The sequence below is a fragment of the Delphinus delphis genome, chromosome 8 (genome assembly GCF_949987515.2).
Source record: "Delphinus delphis chromosome 8, mDelDel1.2, whole genome shotgun sequence".
Taxonomy (NCBI): domain Eukaryota; kingdom Metazoa; phylum Chordata; class Mammalia; order Artiodactyla; family Delphinidae; genus Delphinus; species Delphinus delphis.
In genome coordinates, this window is record NC_082690.1 from 105,763,415 (window position 1) to 105,782,296 (window position 18,882).

The 18,882-nt window shown below is 42.4% G+C and overlaps 1 protein-coding gene across 7 annotated transcripts in view; it reads left to right on the forward strand.

Moving 5' to 3' along the window:
• The window catches only part of PPP6R3 (protein phosphatase 6 regulatory subunit 3), a 126,847-nt gene that overhangs the window by 86,534 nt on the left and 21,431 nt on the right, over window positions 1-18,882 (forward strand). For 5 of the 7 annotated variants that reach the window (XM_060019445.1, XM_060019447.1, XM_060019446.1 and 2 more), the window contains 6 exons: window positions 752-867; window positions 2,527-2,612; window positions 9,199-9,285; window positions 13,809-13,906; window positions 15,826-15,880; window positions 16,748-16,878. In XM_060019445.1, coding sequence (XP_059875428.1) covers window positions 752-867; window positions 2,527-2,612; window positions 9,199-9,285; window positions 13,809-13,906; window positions 15,826-15,880; window positions 16,748-16,878 — 573 coding nt within the window. The remainder of the gene's footprint in view (window positions 1-751; window positions 868-2,526; window positions 2,613-9,198; window positions 9,286-13,808; window positions 13,907-15,825; window positions 15,881-16,747; window positions 16,879-18,882) is intronic. The other 2 variants (XM_060019443.1, XM_060019444.1) reach the window with 1 other exon arrangement.

The window sequence follows — 18,882 nt, forward strand, 5'->3', positions numbered from 1 at the left end:
TCGGTTTGTTTCCTCCTGTCTGCAATCGAAAGTCTTTTGTTTCATAGAATTTAAAGACTTGACACTTTGTAAATATTCGGGCGGAGAAATCACTGTGATGTGAAAAGTTTGTCTAAATGTAAAGATGGGTCATAGTTGTGAAGATTGGACTCTTAAGTGGGGAAGGGGTGAGGAGTAATGTGAATGTCTGTGTCCAAGTGGGAAGTGGGCCAGATACAAGTTGACTACCTCTCATCTTGGCCAAGTCCTCAAATCAGCTAATATTTTAACTTGAGAAATGCCATTGGTAGATAACTATCTCGATGATTGATTGATACAATTAAAATTTGATATCTTAGCAAAATGAACCAGCAGAATTCTCACCTCATTTCCCTACAATCTGTTTAAAGTCTGAAAAATAGTTTCACAGAAAGATAGGAAGGAAAGTTACAGAATCATTAGGCATCAGTGAATGTTTGGGGTTTTGTTTTTAAAGATACTGTGTTACTGAGGATGGTTGGTTTGAGTCTTTGAACAGAGTTTGTCCTGTTGACTGAGGCTACAATGTAGTCTTTTGAGTAGACAGTTGCTGCCACACTCCCACCCCCTACCCCTACCCCAACCTGGTTATATTACGTACCCTCTTCTTCCGCCTGTTCTTGTCTTTAGTGCCTCAGTTTTTAGAATGATTGCTTAAATCCACTGTACTTACCAAGCTGTTCATCACTCCATCCTCTCAGGAGTCTGAATATTTGTCCTTTACCCCTGGTAGAGCCGAAGGAGGAAGACGGCATGGCTACATGGGACACCTGACAAGGATAGCCAACTGCATCGTGCACAGCACTGATAAGGGCCCCAACAGCGCCTTAGTACAGCAGCTCATCAAAGGTAATGGGTTTATGGAATTTTCATTACATTTTTGTTGGATTGGAGAAAGGATTTAGGGGTAAAGTGGAAATATTCGTAGCTTTTTAAATAGCTGTCTGAAGAGTTTCCTTATATTATCTCGAGATTTGAATGAGGCTCTTGAGAAGGTGTTTGAACAATATAGATTTTTGCTGTATCTCTGTTCTTAGTTCTGCAGTCCTTTTATTAAGTATTGGCAGGCTCAGCGGGTAACTAGTTACCCACTTTCATTCTCTAAGGGTATTGCTCACTAAACCGTTCCTTTGAGCTTGAAGTACTCGTAGGCTGACAGTTGAGCCACTTGAGCTACAATTACTCTTGCTTTTTATTTTCTTCTGAAGTCCCCTACATAGCCTATGGATTGAGTTCCTTTAATGGGCATATTAAAGCATTTAACAGCATTTTTTCCATCTCTCTATTACTAAAATGAACAATATGAGCCAATATCCTAAAGGACTCTTTCTGCACTAGCATTTGAATTTAATCAGCCCAAGGTTACTTGGAAGAAACCGTATTGATGCCTTTTACACTGGCACCAAGGCCTTGAGTCCATCTCCTCCCAAATGAGAGCATCAAGAACTCTGTGTGCTCCAGGTTTGGTACCAGTGGGATTACTAGTCCTGTGACTTACTCTGAAGGCAAAACATCTTCAACCTCTGTGGTACAACATTCGTTCAGTTATTAACTTGCTGAAAATCATCTCTCAGTCTATCCTACTATTTCTCTCTTAAGAATGTTTGTGTTCAAGAGGCTGTTACCTATTGAATGTGCACGAAAAGTATAGTTGTGGCCCAGTGATGGACAAATTGGGGCTAGCGCACCTGTAATTTTGCTTCTTGAGCGAGATGTTAGCCAGATCATCACACTTTATGTCCTTTGCTGTGCACGTAAATTGGCCATGTGTATGATTTTTTGTTTTTAGATCAGTCTTCGTTTTATGGAAGTTGCTTGCCTTTGTAAGAGTGTGTACACACGTGTGTTTAAGCCATAATTGTCAGATGACAGACAGCCTTAGTGAGGCCTCCAAGATTACAGCTATAGTTGCATTTTCTCAGAAAAGTATTTGTGTATCCTTTTCTTTACAGTTTCTGTAGAAGGTAGCTTTCACTATTGCATACGGATCCATATGTTGGCCTATGACACAAACATTTAGGAAACATTATCTTTGAGCAATTTGAGAAGCCAAACTGGGTTCCGTGGGACATTCATTGGCCAGATGCCAGTCAGTTTCTCAAGAAAGTGCGCAAGAGCTGACATTTGCAGTGTTTCCTAAACTCACACGACCATGAAGCAAAACTGCTTTTACCCCCACCTTAAAGACCGTTATCTTTACAGGGAACTTATCAGAAACATATTTTCCAGGTTAAGTTTTTAGCAAAAGGTCTTAAAAAACTTGTTGAATTCAAAGAACTGCTTAGGGCTCTTAGCATCAAGCATAGACCGTGGTGGGGAGGGGGTTCCTGAAAAGTTCTCGGGGTTCAGACTGAGCATGGCTATACCCCGTCCCTCCGAGAGCTCAGCCTGCAGGGATTGCTTGCCTTTGAGGAACCACGTGGGTGGTGCCCTCTCGAGTTACCTGTTTATTTGTCTGTGTGCAAGTCACTGTAGTGATAATGTTTTTTTCCTTTTCTCCCTCTGAAGATCTTCCAGACGAAGTCAGGGAGCGATGGGAGACGTTCTGCACAAGCTCCTTAGGAGAAACTAACAAGAGGAACACGGTAGATCTAGTAGGTTCTACAAGGTTACATTTCTGTGATTTCAGTGCTCTTGGCCTTTGCCCGTCTATTCAGAAAGATGTGAGACATCTTCCACTTGTCCTGATAATTGTAGGCCAAGCTCATGTTTCTTACCAGTAAAAGAGGTCAGTGCCCACCGTACTCTTGCTAATTTGTCTAGTCAACTTCCAATTCCTGCTTAGGATGACGTAAGGGTACAAAGAAGCTACTCATACCTGCTCCCACTGTACTCGGTTTCCACCTCCCTCAGTGCCCTGCTCCCCAAGCACCTCAACAGAGCAGCCTCTAGCCTTCCTTTTACTGTGTTGGGTTTGTTGCCTTATGCCTAAATAACCCCGGGTGGTTAGAAAACCTAAGTATTCGATATTTTCTAATGTTACTGAGTTGAGTTGACCCTCATTAAAGTCATTCCCAGTGGGGGAAAATTTTATAGATGACTTTGAAAACCCCAGCTTTAATAGATTGGTACTTTGAGCCAGGGAATAATGGCATTGATAATATTCTTAAAAATTATATTGGACTTTGGAATGTAGTCTTTGTTTTCTTTAATACGTTAAGTTTTAAGGTAAGTATTGCTTTTGCTTTTCAAGGAAAAGCATTTCCTTTTGCAAGCACATGCCAGCTGACAGTTGAGGTGGTGGCCTTGACTCTACATGGAAGTAGGTGTGTCAGGCATTTAATTCTGTATTTGAAATTCAGCAGCCGCAGTCTTGCATTTCTAATATACAGTAACGCCTCGATTGTTAGGCAGCCTTATCTGCTCAGAGCAGAGCCTAGAAATGGGGTGGGGGTGGTGCTGCAGAGCGGTCACTAGTCATCCTGCATCACCCGCCCGAAGGGCCCGTTGCCTCCTGCTTTGCAGATTGTCTAACAAGTTTGGTTATCTTTTTCCAGACTCTTGACAGGTTGGTGGCTTGTTCAGGTGGATATAGTGAGAGAATTATTAAGTATTAGGAGTTGGAAGAAATATGAAGTTGAGAGAGAACTGTAAAAAGGGAGCTGTGTAGGGACATTTAGTTAAAATAGATTTGGTGGCCCTTATTGTCGCAGGGTGTCACAGCCCAACAGAGGAAATGGCATTCACTTTGACAGCCCTGAGGGATCAAGGAAGGGTTAAGTAACTTTTAATGAATGTATTACCCACTGTACATTGTTTCTTTCCCCCCAGTCAAATTGGTTAAAATTCTGGATCATCAGGGTCTTATTGTAGGGTGAAATTGTTCTCTCATACTGTTAAATTGAACCTTTTAATTTTAGAGGTTCCCAGATTGATTCCTTGTTAAGAATGCAGGAAATGTGGTCTCCTTGAAGGGGATTTTTGCCTTGTTTCTTATTCGTAAAGAAATAGGCGTATTAATTCTGATCTTGCTTGGGAAACTTCGTCAAAAATTGCCTTTTGGGGCTTCCCTGGTGGCGCAGTCGTTGAGAATCTGCCTGCTAATGCAGGGGACACAGGTTCAGGCCCTGGTCTGGGAGGATCCCACATGCCACGGAGCAACTGGGCCTGTGAGCCACAACTACTGAGCCTGCGCGTGCTCCTCAACAAGAGAGGCCGCGATAGTGAGGGGCCAGCGTACCGTGATGAAGAGTGGCCCCCGCTTGCCACAACTAGAGAAAGCCCTCGCGCAGAAACGAAGACCCAACACAGCCAAAAATAAATTAATTAATTAAAAAAAATAGTTAAAGCTTTAAAAAAAATTGCCTTTTGATTGACTTCAGAGGTAGAAGTAAAGAATGTCCAGTTAAACTTGTTGTTATCAGGATTTTTTTAAAAAGTTATCTTTGGTAATTCAAGCAGATTTCTTTTGTGAGTAGTTTAAATATTTATAAAGATGGACTTTCATTGCAGTTCAGGTAGCACTCAGCTACTTTGCACGATGCCGTCAGTTATCTAGTCTGTGACTGTGTGTAATGTCATGTATGTCCACACAGAGGAGCGTGGGCTTGCCCTGCATAATTAGTGCACAGCCCTTTTGGGTCAGACACATCTAGACATACATTTACACCTGTGTTGAAGGAAAAAATCATCACGGGCTCCACCTATCACGCTGATTGAAGCTCAGTTCTCCTTTGCCTATTGTACTTTCTGCCGTAATACTTGGACTACATAGATAATCTACAGTAAAACAAAAGAAGGAGAAGTTCGCTTATATAGCAAAAGTGGTAAGATATATAGAGCCCTGTTAGCATTGCTCATATCCTTTGTTGACTTAGCCCCACTCTGTGCTTTTGTTGTTTCTTGAGACTTTTGTGTTGATCTCTCAGGAGCTCTTCACTTCCTTGGTTTCAAATACCCAGTACTAAAATACTACCTCTACTTAGTCTTAAGTCCTTCTAATAGGGAATTTTGCTTTGTAGTATTTTTAGGGATATGGGTATTCCAAGTTTTAAGGATCCTTACACATTAATCCTGGGCCGCCAAGGAGAGTTGAACTGTAGCCTCCAGGCTCTTCATTTTCTGCCCAGAACGTTTCAGGCTATATCCCACATGTTCCAGGGAAAATGTGCTGTTGTGAATATTATTATAAACACAGTTTGGTACGTGCAGTGGGTGTTGCCCTTGCAAAAATGTCATACAGAAATGTCATGCCCACTAAGTCGTGTAGTGCAAAGTCCAAATAAAAGCATTCCCTTCTAATTGCTTCAGGCATACTAATCACTGAAATTGGCAGTTAAATAGTACATTGCTTATTCCCTACCTCCCTCCCCAAATAGATAGATTAGATACACTGCCCTGACTTAGTTGGTTTTAGGATGATGGCTCAGATACCTCTCTGGGAATTATTTCAGGTATATTCATAGGACTTGGGTCAACTAGTAGTTCAGCACCAAATGCTTGAGTTAGTGCATTGTTAGGTTGCCCTGGCCTGTTCTTTATTTTCTAGCCACAGCCAGGATTCGTTTGTTTATACAGCAAACACTCACCTATTCTACTGGCTGTGGGCCTGAGGACTTGCTCGGTTATGTAGGATAAGCTGTGCCAGCCCCAGGCTCCTGCCATCTTCTAGGGCAACATCTGTCTTCCAGCTCCTATCACTTCTAGGGCAACATTTGAATTACCTTCTCTCTGAGATCTTTGAAGTACTTTAATCTTCTGACCCCGTCATGCCAAAGTATATGAACAAGAGATTCATATACTGCTTATGTTTTTATGTTGGGAGTTTATCATGAGTAAAATTTGGTGTTTTAATTATATCCAGAGGCCGCATTGTTTTGACTAAGCCCCCAAACTGTAAAAATTGGTAAGGATTTAGATACAGGAAATTTAGATAACGTAGGCAATGTTTCTGTACTGACTTTGGAAGATTGAGTTTCTTTCATTCTCGGCCTGCCTCTCCAAGGGTGAGGATCTTTTTTTTAAGGTTGAGGTAGTTTATGAGATAGTTTATGGAGGTTGTGTAGAGTAGTACAAACATGCATGTATGGATTGCCTGGAGATCCAGCAGGTCAAGGCGGAACGTCTGAGGGTTTGCATTTCTAACCATCCCCAGGTCATGTAAGTGCTGGGGGTCCACAGTGGGACCACGTGCAGCAAGGAGCAAGTGTCTGTAGCTTCCACTTTTCACTGGAGGTTACCAGTTATCAGGTTACCAGTTATCAAGTCATACTTAGGATTCTCCTAGCAACCTAATCAGCCAAGATGAAGAAAACTCTTATTTGCTTTTTCTTTTAAAGACAGTTAATAAAACTGAAATTTTATTGTGAAAGAAGGTAACAACTCAAAAGCTTTTTTTTCACTGCAGCTTCAAGAGTATAGTTTACTTAGAATGCATCTTGCTTGGCAAGAATGTTCTTATGTACTTGTTCCTTTTTTTAAAGTTACGATTCTGTATTCTCGTTTAGTGATTTACTCGTATTCGTGAAATATCTGAGGGGCTGCTGTGTGCCGGACACTGTGGATATTGCACTAAACAAGACTGGCAAAAATCCGTGCCTCAGTGGAGATGGGTAAACAGATGGAGGGTAGACTCGGGGGAGGGAGTCAGGGAGTGTTTTGGGCAGATGTGCAATTTAGAATTAGGTGGTCTAGGAAGACGCCATGGAGAACGTTTGTGTAGAGGCTGGAGGGAAGTGGGGCAGGAAGAGCGAGCGCAGAGACCGGCACAGCGCCCGCGTGGCTGTATCAGAGCGGGCCAGGGAGAGAATGGGAGGAGAGATTTAGAGGTTCTGCGGGCCAGATCTCATGCAGCTTCACGGCAGGCTCCTGGGGTTGTGATCTTAGTGAGATGAAACCGTTAGGTTTGGAACTAAATAAAAAGTGACACGATTTGATGTCAGTGATTTAAAATCCTGTAATGATTTAAAAGATCATTGTGGCTGCTGGATTGAGTATAGACTGTAGTGGGACAAAAGGTCGAGGCAGGGACACTGGTTAGATGCCTAATATAGTGTTAATCCAGACGAGGGAGAAACTTTCCACTAAGGAGGTGATAATAGACTTGATGAGAAGTGATGGGATTTTAGGTTCCATTTTGACAGTAGAATGGACAGATGTGGGTGAGACAGAAGAAACAAGATGACTAAGATTTTAGCTGGAAGAAGAGGAATGAAAGAGGCATTTCCTGAGCTGAAGATGCCTCAAAAGGGGTGTGTTTTGGAAGCTTAGATCAGGGACTGAGATGAACAAGTTTTCCCCTGTAGGTAAATTAAACGATCTTTTAGCTCATTTTATTAATAACGATTTCAGACTGGGTATGGTGTAAGTAGGATCAGAGTCCCCACATCTTTTAAAAACATAATTGAGAAGGTGTGCAGGCATTGTGTTATTATTAATAATAACTTGGTAAAACAGTAGTTTCTTTTTGGAGGAAAAAATTAATTGCTTTGAGGATACAAGTTAAGGAGAATACATAAGGGGGTCACAGTGTCTGGCACATAGTAGTTGCTCAACAAAAGCTAGTTGCTTATTTTAATTAATGACCTGATAAAATCTTATTTTGTAGCAAAAAGTATGAATGAGGACACATTATATCCTTTTTGAACTTAAACAAGACATACTAGGAGTAGTCAGCTCCTTCTTTTCCTCTCTAGTTCACCGAGCTTGCTCTTTGAATTGTCTTCTGTTTTTGTGCCCTCCCCGCCCCCCGTGGTGCTGCACCCCTACAACACACATGGGCTTAATATGATTCTTGTACTGGCCAGCCAAGTTGCCCGAAGCTCCTAAATCCACTGCAGTGGGACAGCTTGACCTGCTCTTGACTGCAGTTGCCCTGCAAGGTGCCAGCTGCCATGACCAAGCAGTATTCCACCACCTCCTTTCTGCATCCTGGCTGGGCTCTTGTGGAACACCCTCACCCCCATATCTTTCCCACCAGCTTGCTAAAGCCACAGTTGACTCAAGCAGGTTCCCTTCATTGATCACAAATTCTGCCTTTGATTTCATCAGACCAGATTCAAAATTAGTGTTAATGCTTTCTCTATACTTTAGGGAGGATAGAGAGGGAATTAATTGGAAACACTGGGTTATTCACTTTTACTCAGTATCTTCACCAAAGATAGCCAGACAAAGGGAAAAGAGATTAATTTTATTCAGGCAGTGATTTATTCAGAATTTCATAAGCCATACCACATACAAACTCAGTTGGATTCTACTTTGGGCTTCTTGAATCAGTGTTGGAACATCACAAAGCAAACCAGGCTGGTGTCTATAACTCTAGGCTTCTAGGCACAGCTTCAAGGGCTGGCAGGTAACGGCTGCTTGTGTCTCCCCCAAGGACAGTGCTCTCTGCCCAGAACACTTCTACAAAAAGTACGGGACGAATAACTCAGAAAATACAGTGTAAGTTACCCTTAGAAGTATAGTGCTTGTTCTTAGAATTTTACAGACTGTTCATTTTTATTACTTGCTGTAGAGCAATTACTGTCATTAGTGTGGTGCTTAGCCATTTGTATATCTTCATTTCTAATTGTTAATACATTTATGAATTAATAAAAATCACTTACCATGAATTGGTGAGCAGTTCGTGTTTATGCTTTTGCTTATTAATGTGAGTTGGTTTTAAGTTGTGAGGGCAGGGGGTTACGTTTTAAGTGGCAGAAGACTTGGGGTCTTGTAATGAGCAGGGGACTACTGACCTAAGTCGTATTTAGCATTTATGAACAATGCTTTTCTTAGAATGGGCAAGAAATGCAAGAATTTAAAGTGAAATGGTTGTATTTAAACCTGACCTTTCTAGTGGCTCATTAGTGATCCCTGGGAATTGCAACTTTACCCTTCAGGCTTGGCATATTTAATTATTTCTATATTTTATCTGAGCCATTAACTTCTTCCTTCCCTTTTACCAAAATCACTTAAATGGAGTACCACAGCTCTCACATGCTTTCTGGTGCTGTTAATCATGAGTGAAGTAACCACAGGTGGGCAGCAGAAGGACAGGTAGCCAAACCGTCTGGCTGAGTGAAGTGTACCCTTGAATTACTGGGTGGATTTATTACAACTTAGCTGTTACTTATTTTTGTTCCTGCTGTTGTTAACACATTGAGAGAAAAACTAAATGTGATTTTTCCGTAAAAATGCTGATACAAATGTCCAAAACTTTTCTCTGTTAAATAGTTTTTTACATTTCTATGCATATAGGTTACAACCTGCCATATTCATTCATCCAGTGATGATGAAATTGACTTTAAAGAAACGGGTTTCTCACAGGATTCTTCTTTGCAGCAAGTGAGTCATGCCTAAAGTTTTGCTTTTTGTTTTATTTTAAATGCTTAGTTTAGTTGCCATTTGTGAATCAGCGTTGGAGTGAGACATGCATTAGGTTGTGATTTGGGGTTAACCTGTTAGCTAGGCAAGGACATTTAAAAGAGGAAGCGTTGGGTACATGAGAGGAAGGTTTATGTTGATTGTAATTCCAGGGAATGTTTCTTCAGATCTGATAATAATGATGAGTCCGGTAAATTTTCAGGAGATTTGAATGAACTGAACAGTTCAGTAAGCGCCTCAGACATGCTCATTATGCAGACCTGCACAGTAGACAGTTCCTGCAGGTCTGTGGATAAGAATACGAAGACTTGTTCAACGTCAGTGAAAGTAACTTTCACAATATCCCTGAACCCCAGATGGCTTACATGTTTCCAGTATCTTCAAATTGCGTAGTGACATCTAAGTTAAGTTGTAATTGAAGTAATTCATGGCCACCCTGTCCTCCTGTTCCCAAATTCATCGCTTTTATCAGCTGCTGGTGGTCTTTGTTGGGGAGGGAGCAGGATATAGAAATAAATGTGCTGGTTTATCATCCATTGGTGGCTCCTGGGGAGGCGAGGGATGATCTCACTGTCTCCACTGGGTATCAGGCTCGGGAGCTAAATAGAGAAGCCCCTTTGAAAGTTATCAGCTCTTCGTATGAAGAAGTTACCCTTAGTCAGGACCGGGTCTTGGCCTGTCAGTTGATTTGGTGTGGCAATGGAATTGACGTAGTCACCTTCCCACCTGGCACTGAATGTTGCTTAGCTTCTTTTTTCTCCATCTTTAAGCCCCTTTTACCAAGGCCAGGATGAAGCTTCTGATGCTTATGCTGGCCTTGCCTTTCGGTGTCCAAGTAGACTGACACACTCTGGTGTAGGTTGAGCTAAGCAGTTTCTTGGTTTGGTACTAAGGCAATTTAACATTCATGTATTCAGGCTAGGCCTGAGGTAGCATTTTGGTGGCTGGCAGGCTTCTCTTGATTCTTGACACTGCCCTTTGGAAGCCAGCCTCCCGAGGAGAGAGGCGGGGAGCTGTCAAGCAGCAGGGCCTCATTGCCACCTCTCACCTTGGCTTGCTGTCCGGCAGCAGCGGCCACCCCGTAGGCCCAGCTGGCTCACTGTGAGCCCTCGTGCCTTTGAGCAATCCTTGCCCGACCCTGGAGCGCCTGGGCAGTGTTGAATTAGTCCCCTCGTCCTGGTCTGAACCCCAGTGCTACACATTGCTCCACCCCTACAAAGAAAATTGATGGTGTACAGTGTACATTTTCAAGATGATTTTGATCTGGCGAATAGCTTTAAGAAAAAGAATGCCCTTAAACATCTATTTGTAAATAAGCTAATAAACTCGGAACTTCCGGGCAACTGATTTAATCGGGTACTGGTGACATTTTGGTACCAGGAAAGTGGATTCCCTTACATCTCTTGAAATCTGGTTACAGGGTCATAGCTTTTCTGGGGAGAATTTTCTAACGTTTTTTTTTGCTTTGACTGCTGATGTGCATATAAAGCAAGCCCAGTCACCAAACTGCCTTAACACCAGGCTGCTGTACCTGTGGGTTTTATCCACTTTATGTAACCCTCTAAAAGGAGGAAGAATAATTACTCTTTTCTGATTGACAGCCTTCCAGTAAACTTTTCTTTGCATGTTTAAACTATACACCAGTCATGGATCATTTTGAAAATAAACATACTCCAAAGCATTTTTTTCTGAATTTAAGAATACAAATCTAGGTTAATGTAAGAATTTCATGCTGGTCTCCTTTATAATCCAATCAGTTTATATATATCAATTTGAGGTTCTCATTCACATTTAAAGCTAGATCTGTTGCTAATGCTCGAGTACAGAGAGCTTAGGGCAGCTCACTTAACAGACTTGGGGGGGCCATACTTGGCTCGGGGCGTGCTCACAGCTTTGGTGCCCCTTCTGGTTCCCTCACCTCCGGAGCTTGACTCTTCCTCCTCCTAAGCCTGCCTCACAGGGTAAAGGGTGAGGAGGTCTTCCTCGTGTGGTGTCTGAAGAACTAGGGCTGGCTGCCAAGGATGGACACCACTCCCGCTGCCCCCGTCCTCAACAGGCTTGTTCATAGGCCATCAGGTCTGTGGACGGGGACTTTCTGTTGCCCGGGTGGGTCCACCCAAGAGATTTACTTAAGAAAGTGGTGGGCTCCCTTCTCAGTGACTTGAACAGTCCCTGGCTTTGGCCAGGATGACAGTTCTGAGACGTGTGGGGTTTTTTTTTTTTCCCTTTTTTGCATAACTAAAAGTTTTTAATAATCGCACAACTGTATGGTGCTTTCCAGATTTGGATTTCTCAGAGTCCAAAACACTTTTCTAAAGCTTCAAATAGAATACAGTAGCAGTCCTCACTTATGTGGGACTCGATGGCTTTATTAGTCAAAATCAGACTTGAGACCTAAGTTCTTTGCTGGCTTTATCTTCCTAGAAGCTACAGTAGACTCAGAGCTAATGATGACTACGGTTTGTTGGTTTTCTTTTCCTCTGCGTTACTACGTGGAGGCTGTGTCTGTCAGCAGCTATATATCTCCCTCCATAGATGAAGAGAGACAATGCAAATATGTGTGTGCATGTTTATGTGTATCTGTGTATGTATCTATATGTTTGTACATGTACGCATTCACACATGTATTTATAATACACTTAGTATTTGCATTCTGTTATGAAGCATTTAAAGTATTAGGAAGCATTTAAAGGAACACTTTTGGGAATACTTCTTCCCTTTTACACCCAAAAGATTTACAGTATGATCTCTAGAAGTATAAAACATTTAAAGAAAAAGAAGAAAAAAAAAAGAATCAAAACAGTTGAAAAGGACCTTTTCCCCTTGTGCAACCAAATTTCTAATCTGTCAATAAACTCAGAGCCTGGCTTATACTGCTTGCTCGGAAGAAGGACTTCGTGATTCTTTGCCACACCTTTGAAGCTACCAACCATGCGTCATACCTTATAAAAGATAAAGCAATTCAGACAAGTTGGTTTCTTTCTACTTACCTATTTTATATTCGTATGTCCAAAACTCAGCGCAGCCTCCCAGAACTTGTCCCTACCGTTCTGCTTTCACCCAAACTCCCACAGCTTTGGTGTGCCTTACCAAATGCACCCCTGGGGGGCTGGCTCCAAGTGCTCATGTGCTCATGTAGTATTGTCTCTTTGGGCAAGGAAGGGAGCAGCGGGAAAGTGTGAGAGTGAACAGAGGGGTGGTGGGTATCGAGGTAGAGAAAAGTGAGGTTTTAGGTTCTCGGTAAACTAGATGCAGCATTTTTTAGACCTAAGGAAAAGATGCCTTCCAAAGCCAAATATAAGGTTTATTTTTAAATTATCCACTATTTGGATTATCCATGCCATAATTCCCTGCCACCAGAATGAATAATCAGGAATTAACGGCAGAGGCATTTCTGCAGTGTTTGTCTGCAGGGTAGAGTCCGTGGGCTCTGCTCAAATGGAGAACCGAGGAGAACTTGGCCTTCCCAGTAGTGGCCTCAGGAGCGACGCTTTTAGTTCAGCTGCCAGCTGCTGCTTGTGCCTCCGCGAGGTCCGTACACAGCTCTGTCCGTGGGCAGCACGCACGTTATTTGTCTCCATATTTATTGCTCGGGGCAGAGTGAGGAGTGGCACTTGCATATCTTCATCTGTTCTTTACTCCTGATTGAGAACATGGAACACGTTTGCTGACCTCGCTTGTTCCCCCGGGCCTGCTTGTTGTTTGAAATTAGAATAGCAACATTTTTGTGGAGTCCGCTTTAACATTCCCCCTTTCTTGCCTAAGAGAACCCAAGTGAGCCTGGTGCTCTCTAGAAACGGTGTAGTAAACAAGAGCCGACTCCTGCATGGGTCTTTCAGTGTTGTAGGCTTTTCAGAGTGATTTTGGATCAGTGTTATAACCTTCTGTCCTCTCTCTAAGGTAGGTAGGATAGTAGTTACTTTTCTACTCTTCCTAGCCTCTGAGCCTTAAATCTTTTTTTTAAGAAAATGAAGTGTCCCTGAACATTGTGTTGTAGGATTGTGATTGTGATTATTAGTCATTTTTCCTCTGGTGCCATGTTGCTGTAGTGGACTGTGGGTGGGGAGATGCAAAGAGGGAGGGTGGGTGGTTACCATTGGTTGGATCTTAAGATAAGGTTGGTTGTGTTCAGAGGTGACTGATACACCTTATAATTTCAGACTGTCACATGTCACTTGATCACGCTTTTGAACTAGACCCAAACCTCTCTCTAAAGATAATTTGGAATAGAGGTCAGTGGTCACTTAAACATTTCTTACATGACATGTGCATTAGAATAATTTATGGACCAAATTCCAAACATTTCCTTTTTGGGGTAAATCGTGTCTGAAATTATTTGATTTTTTTTTTTTTAGAAAAACACACCAACTTTTTAGGCCCTATGGCTATATAAATAAGATGATTTCTGGAAAACAAATGAGCAAATAGTATGTAGAATGTCATTAGAATCATTATATCACTGTCACTGGTCCTGGGGTTGCCAGGCCTTTTCTGATTATCAGATGCAACAAATGACGTCCAATTTTATTGACCAGTTTGGCTTCAACGATGAGAAGTTTGCAGATCAAGATGACATTGGCAAGTGAGTATGTCTTCTGTTTGCATAACTGTCTCCTACACTCCTGCTCTTTGTGAGACGTTCTGGTTCTCCTGGATTCTTGGAACCCTTTTGCATTCGTGAGTTGGGAGGAACCTGCCCTCCAAGTGTTCCTTTAGTTCCAACCTATCAGCCTGAAGCACCCAGACAACATGTAGGAATAGAATGTCACTCCCACAGAGCAGGCTTGCCCTTGGGCTTGACATCTTTCACAGAGGTTTATTTGTATTAGGTGTAGGAACTCAAGTCATTGTTCTCCTCTTTGAGGTTTTAGTGCTAGGTCACATCATCTAAAGTAGTTAATCCCTATGTCAGTTACCTGGTTACCTGGCTTGAGCAGGCGTGGTTCTCTTACAGCGCACAGTGAATGGGGTATCATATTATGGCTGAGCAGCTCTACCCCACGTGTGTTTTCTCTAGCTGACTCACCAGAAGGCAGAGTTGGGGCTTTTCCGCCCGAGAGCCAGGCCGTAAGTTCATTCATTCTGCAGTCAGGGAAAGAGGAGCATAGAAATGGGGATTACTGGTAATGTGCAGAATTAATGGATAGAAGATGTGTGGGCCATCCACAGAAATGAAAACAAATGTTCTAGCATCTGACCTTGGGAAATGAGAGGTATTTATAAATGAAGTATTTACAAGAGGGGTGTTACAGCTCACCAGCCAACTTCTCTCTCACAGGGGCTCCCTGATGATGGTCACCAACACCCAGCATCTCTCAGGGTTCCCCACTAGCAGTAGATGCTCAGTAGTTGGTTGAACTACAGCCAGTGGAGGCTGTTGTTTGCATAAGTTGCAGTTTATGGCAGGTGAGAAGCTAAAAGACTTTCCATCACACTCTAATTGTGCCAAACAACATGCTGTGTTGGCACAGGGGCCTGGAGGCTCCACTGTAAGTAGAGCAGTAGTTGAAGGCTGTCAGCTGCCCTAAGAATCGGCTCATTTAAATCCAGAAAGAGCAAGGACTCGGTGTTTGTGTCTGTACCCCAGGAGCGCTCACACCAGAACCCGCAAGTTCCCCCATGTGGCATCTCAGCATTTGTCTGTCTGGACTCATTTATTAAGAGTTACTAGTTAGGGACTTCCCTGGTGGCGCAGCGGTTGAGAGTCCACCTCCCGGTGCAGGGGACATGGGTTCATGCCCTGGTCCAGGAGGATCCCGCATGCTGCGGGGCGGCTGAGCCCGTGGGCCGTGGCTGCTGGGCCTGCGCGTCCAGGGCCTGTGCTCCGTGGCGGGAGGGACCACGACAGTGAGAGAGGCCCGAGTACCGCCAAAAAAAAAAAAAAAAAAAAAAAAAAAGTTACTAGTTAGGAATCCATAGTCTCTTTAGAATTTGTATTGGGTATTTGGAATAATGTTTGATGAGAACAGATCTTTTAAGGATTATAAAATAGTCCCACCTACTCAAAAATTGTTTAATAGGCTCTGAATTCTTTTACTCCCTACTTTCTGCCTAACTATGCCATATTATAGCATAAGATTTCAGGGGTATCTGTGTTTTATGTATGAATTTGACTCTACCTGGAGGAAGTTCAGGGTCTGACAGCTTCTGTGACCTTTTTCGTGCTTTGACCTATTTCTTCTTTGCAAATAACCTTTTTGGGGTTATGAAGTATGGCCCATGGAACCATGGTTTCTACCGTGGATGTTAAAAATCTTCTATAGGAAGGCTTCGAGGGTGCGTTTATTATGTCGCAAGAGGCTTCCATTCCAGCCTTCCCATCCTGTGTAAATTCCTTATACCAAGGGAGGAGGTATCATTTAATGCAAGCAGAGTTTGTTTGTTGTTACTTAACAGAGATTTTAATGATAGTGTAAATATTTTACATTTGGAGAATTTCACAAATACTGTTTCTGAGTCTATAGATAATTAACTATTCTTGCACTTATATTTTGTTTACAGTGTTTCTTTTGATCGGGTATCAGACATCAACTTCACTCTCAACACAAATGAAAGTGTAAGTATTAAGGCCTGTCGCGAGTAACAAGCCATACGTGAGATGGACAAGTGGGAATGGGGTTCTCTCAGAGCCTGCCTGCAAGAGCTGTGTGCACTGGGACCCCTACGCCCTAGGAAACTTTGTCTCAGATTGCTGTGACTTCAGCCACTCACATGACCTGCCTGGCCCCTGTGGGCATGTGAATTTGCAACCCTGGTTTAAGATGTGACAGGGCTAATAAAACCAGTGTAGATATTGAGCTTCAAAGACTGCTGTTTGACTCCAGCCTTCTGCCTCTTACATCTGCTGAATGTCACCAGGAGCGAAACTTGGGCTAGATCAGGGCCAGCCTCTCATCGCCAGGCGGTTCTGAAACGCCAAGTCAACCACATCAGCAGATTGACACAGGATTAGTGTCATTTTAATGGGCACAATGTTGATTTTTATGTCACTTAACATGAGAGACCAGTGGTTTATCTGCTGTTGTGATAAGTTAGAAACTAACCGATTGGACCGTGACACTCGTCACTGCTTAGCTGGCCCGGTAAAAGAAGAGCTCTTTGTGTTATGGTAGGTCTGGGCTGCATCTTAGGTAGGTGGGCCAGGGAGGCTCTTAGAATTAAAATGGTGCTTTCACCAGATGAAAGTGAGTATATGTAGACAGTCTCAGTTTCTTGTATGCTAGTTTTGAAGCCAGTCTTTTGGGGGGAACTTTCCGTTGCTACTTACACAGAAGCTGACATTAGATGCTTACATTTTATCTTGGTGTATGTGATAGACACAGTTTTTTTTTTAAGGATATAGAAGAAGATGATTTACATTGGTAACTTCTGCGGAAAATAACTTGATTTTAAAATTGATTTTCTCTCTCTCATTTTTATGTAGGGAAATATTGCCTTGTTTGAAGCATGTTGTAAGGAAAGAATACAGCAGTTTGATGATGGTGGCTCTGATGAGGAAGATATCTGGGAGGAAAAACACATTGCATTTACACCAGAATCCCAAAGACGATCAAGGTGAAAGAGAGTTCGTTATAGTAGTAATAGTATCCAGTGCATAAGGCAAATGATTATTAGGAGACGTACATTGTAACCTCTCCAAACATATATGTTTGACCTAGAGATCAGTGCTTTTGTCACGATCAGAAATGCCCTTGTAAATTGATGTGAGTTGGTGCCACTGCACTTGTGTGCAGTGTGAACAAATCAAGGTAATCTACTTGAAAACACTCGAAGTGTTTAGACATAGTTCATGAAATGTTGTGACACAGCCAGTTCTTATTGGCAAGTGATGCTGAGGAATGTAGTCATATCGTGCTTTGCGTAAACGGTCCCTTACCAGTAATAAGAGCAGCAGCTGAGTTATGTGTTGTTTCTTACAAAAGACTGAAAGTTTCCCCGGGGAAGGGAAAAGTTGTTTCTAAAAGTTAATTTAACTTGGGGAGACAGAGTTATGTCATTTGATACCCACTGGGATCAACCCAGTCTCTCCCCTCTCCCCCTCATTTTTAAAATTCACTCTATCCAGAAACCCCAGTTACAATGCAGAGCTTGTCAGACTGGATAAAAAAATAAGGCCTGGGCTTCCCTGGTGGCGCAGTGCTTGAGAGTCCGCCTACTGATGCAGGGGACACAGGTTCGTGCCCCGGTCCGGGAAGATCCCACATGCCGCAGAGCGGCTGGGCCCGTGAGCCGTGGCCGCTGAGCCTGTGTGTCCGGAGCCTGTGCTCCGCAGCGGGAGAGGTCACAACAGTGAGAGGCCCGCGTACCGCCAAAATAAAAAAAAGCCTGATTTATGCTGCAGATGGGAAATAAATTATTTAAAGACTTAAATTAAAAAAAAACTTTAAACACGTTAAAATTAAAGGTAGAGGGATCTATATTAATATTAAAGTAGATTTCAAAGGAAAAGGATAAAGGAAAGGTCATAAAGGGGTTATTAGAAGGACATAATGCCAGTTGTAAATGTCTACATATCTAATAACAGGGCTTCAAAATAGAGCAAAAACTGATAGAACTGTGAAGAGAAATAGGCAGATTCTACAATTATATTCAGATATTTCAGTACGCCTCTCCCAGTAAATATATTCAAGTATACATGAAATATTTACCAAGAGAGATCATATTTGGGCCATAAAGCAAGTCTCAGTAAAAATGTTTCAAGTCATACAAAATACACTGTCTGACCCCAATAGAATTAAATTAGAAATCAGTAACAGATCTCTAGAAAATCTCCAAATATGTGGAAACAAATAACACATGAGTTAAAGAAAAAAATCACAGGGGAGGGACTTCCCTGGTGGTCCAGTGGTAAAGAATCTGCTTTACAATGCAGGGGACGCGGGTTCGATCCCTGGTCAGGAAACTAAGATCCCACATTGCCACGGGGCAACTAAGCCTGTGGGCCACACCTACTGAACTCGTGCACCTCAGCTAGAGAGCCTGCCTCCCGCAAACTACAGAGCCCATGTGCTCTGGAACCCCACACACCACAACAACAGAGCCCACGTGCCCTGGAGCCTGCATACCACAACTAGAGAGAAGCCCACATGCCGCAGCAAAGAGCCTGCATACCTCAACGAATATCCCATGTGCTGCAACTAAGACCCAATGCAGCCAAAAATAAATAAATTAAATAAATGAATAAATAATCAATCAATCAATCTTAACCAAAAAGAAACATTTAAAAAATCACAGGGGAAGTTGCACAGTACTTTGAATTGAAAGAAAGTGAAAATACAGTATATCAGGATTTGGACCTTGCAGCTGCAACAGTACTTAAAGGATCATTTTTAGCACTAACTGCTTACATTAAAAAAGAAGAAACATCTCAAATCAGTGACCTCAACTTCCACCTTAAGAAATGACTAGAGATACAAAACAGAAAAACAGTAGGGAAAACCATTGTAATCAATGAGTCATGACTAAAAGTTGTTCTTTGAGAAGATTAATAAAACTGATATACCTCTAGACAGAATGGTTCAAGGAAAAAAGAGAAGATACACATTATTAATATCAGGA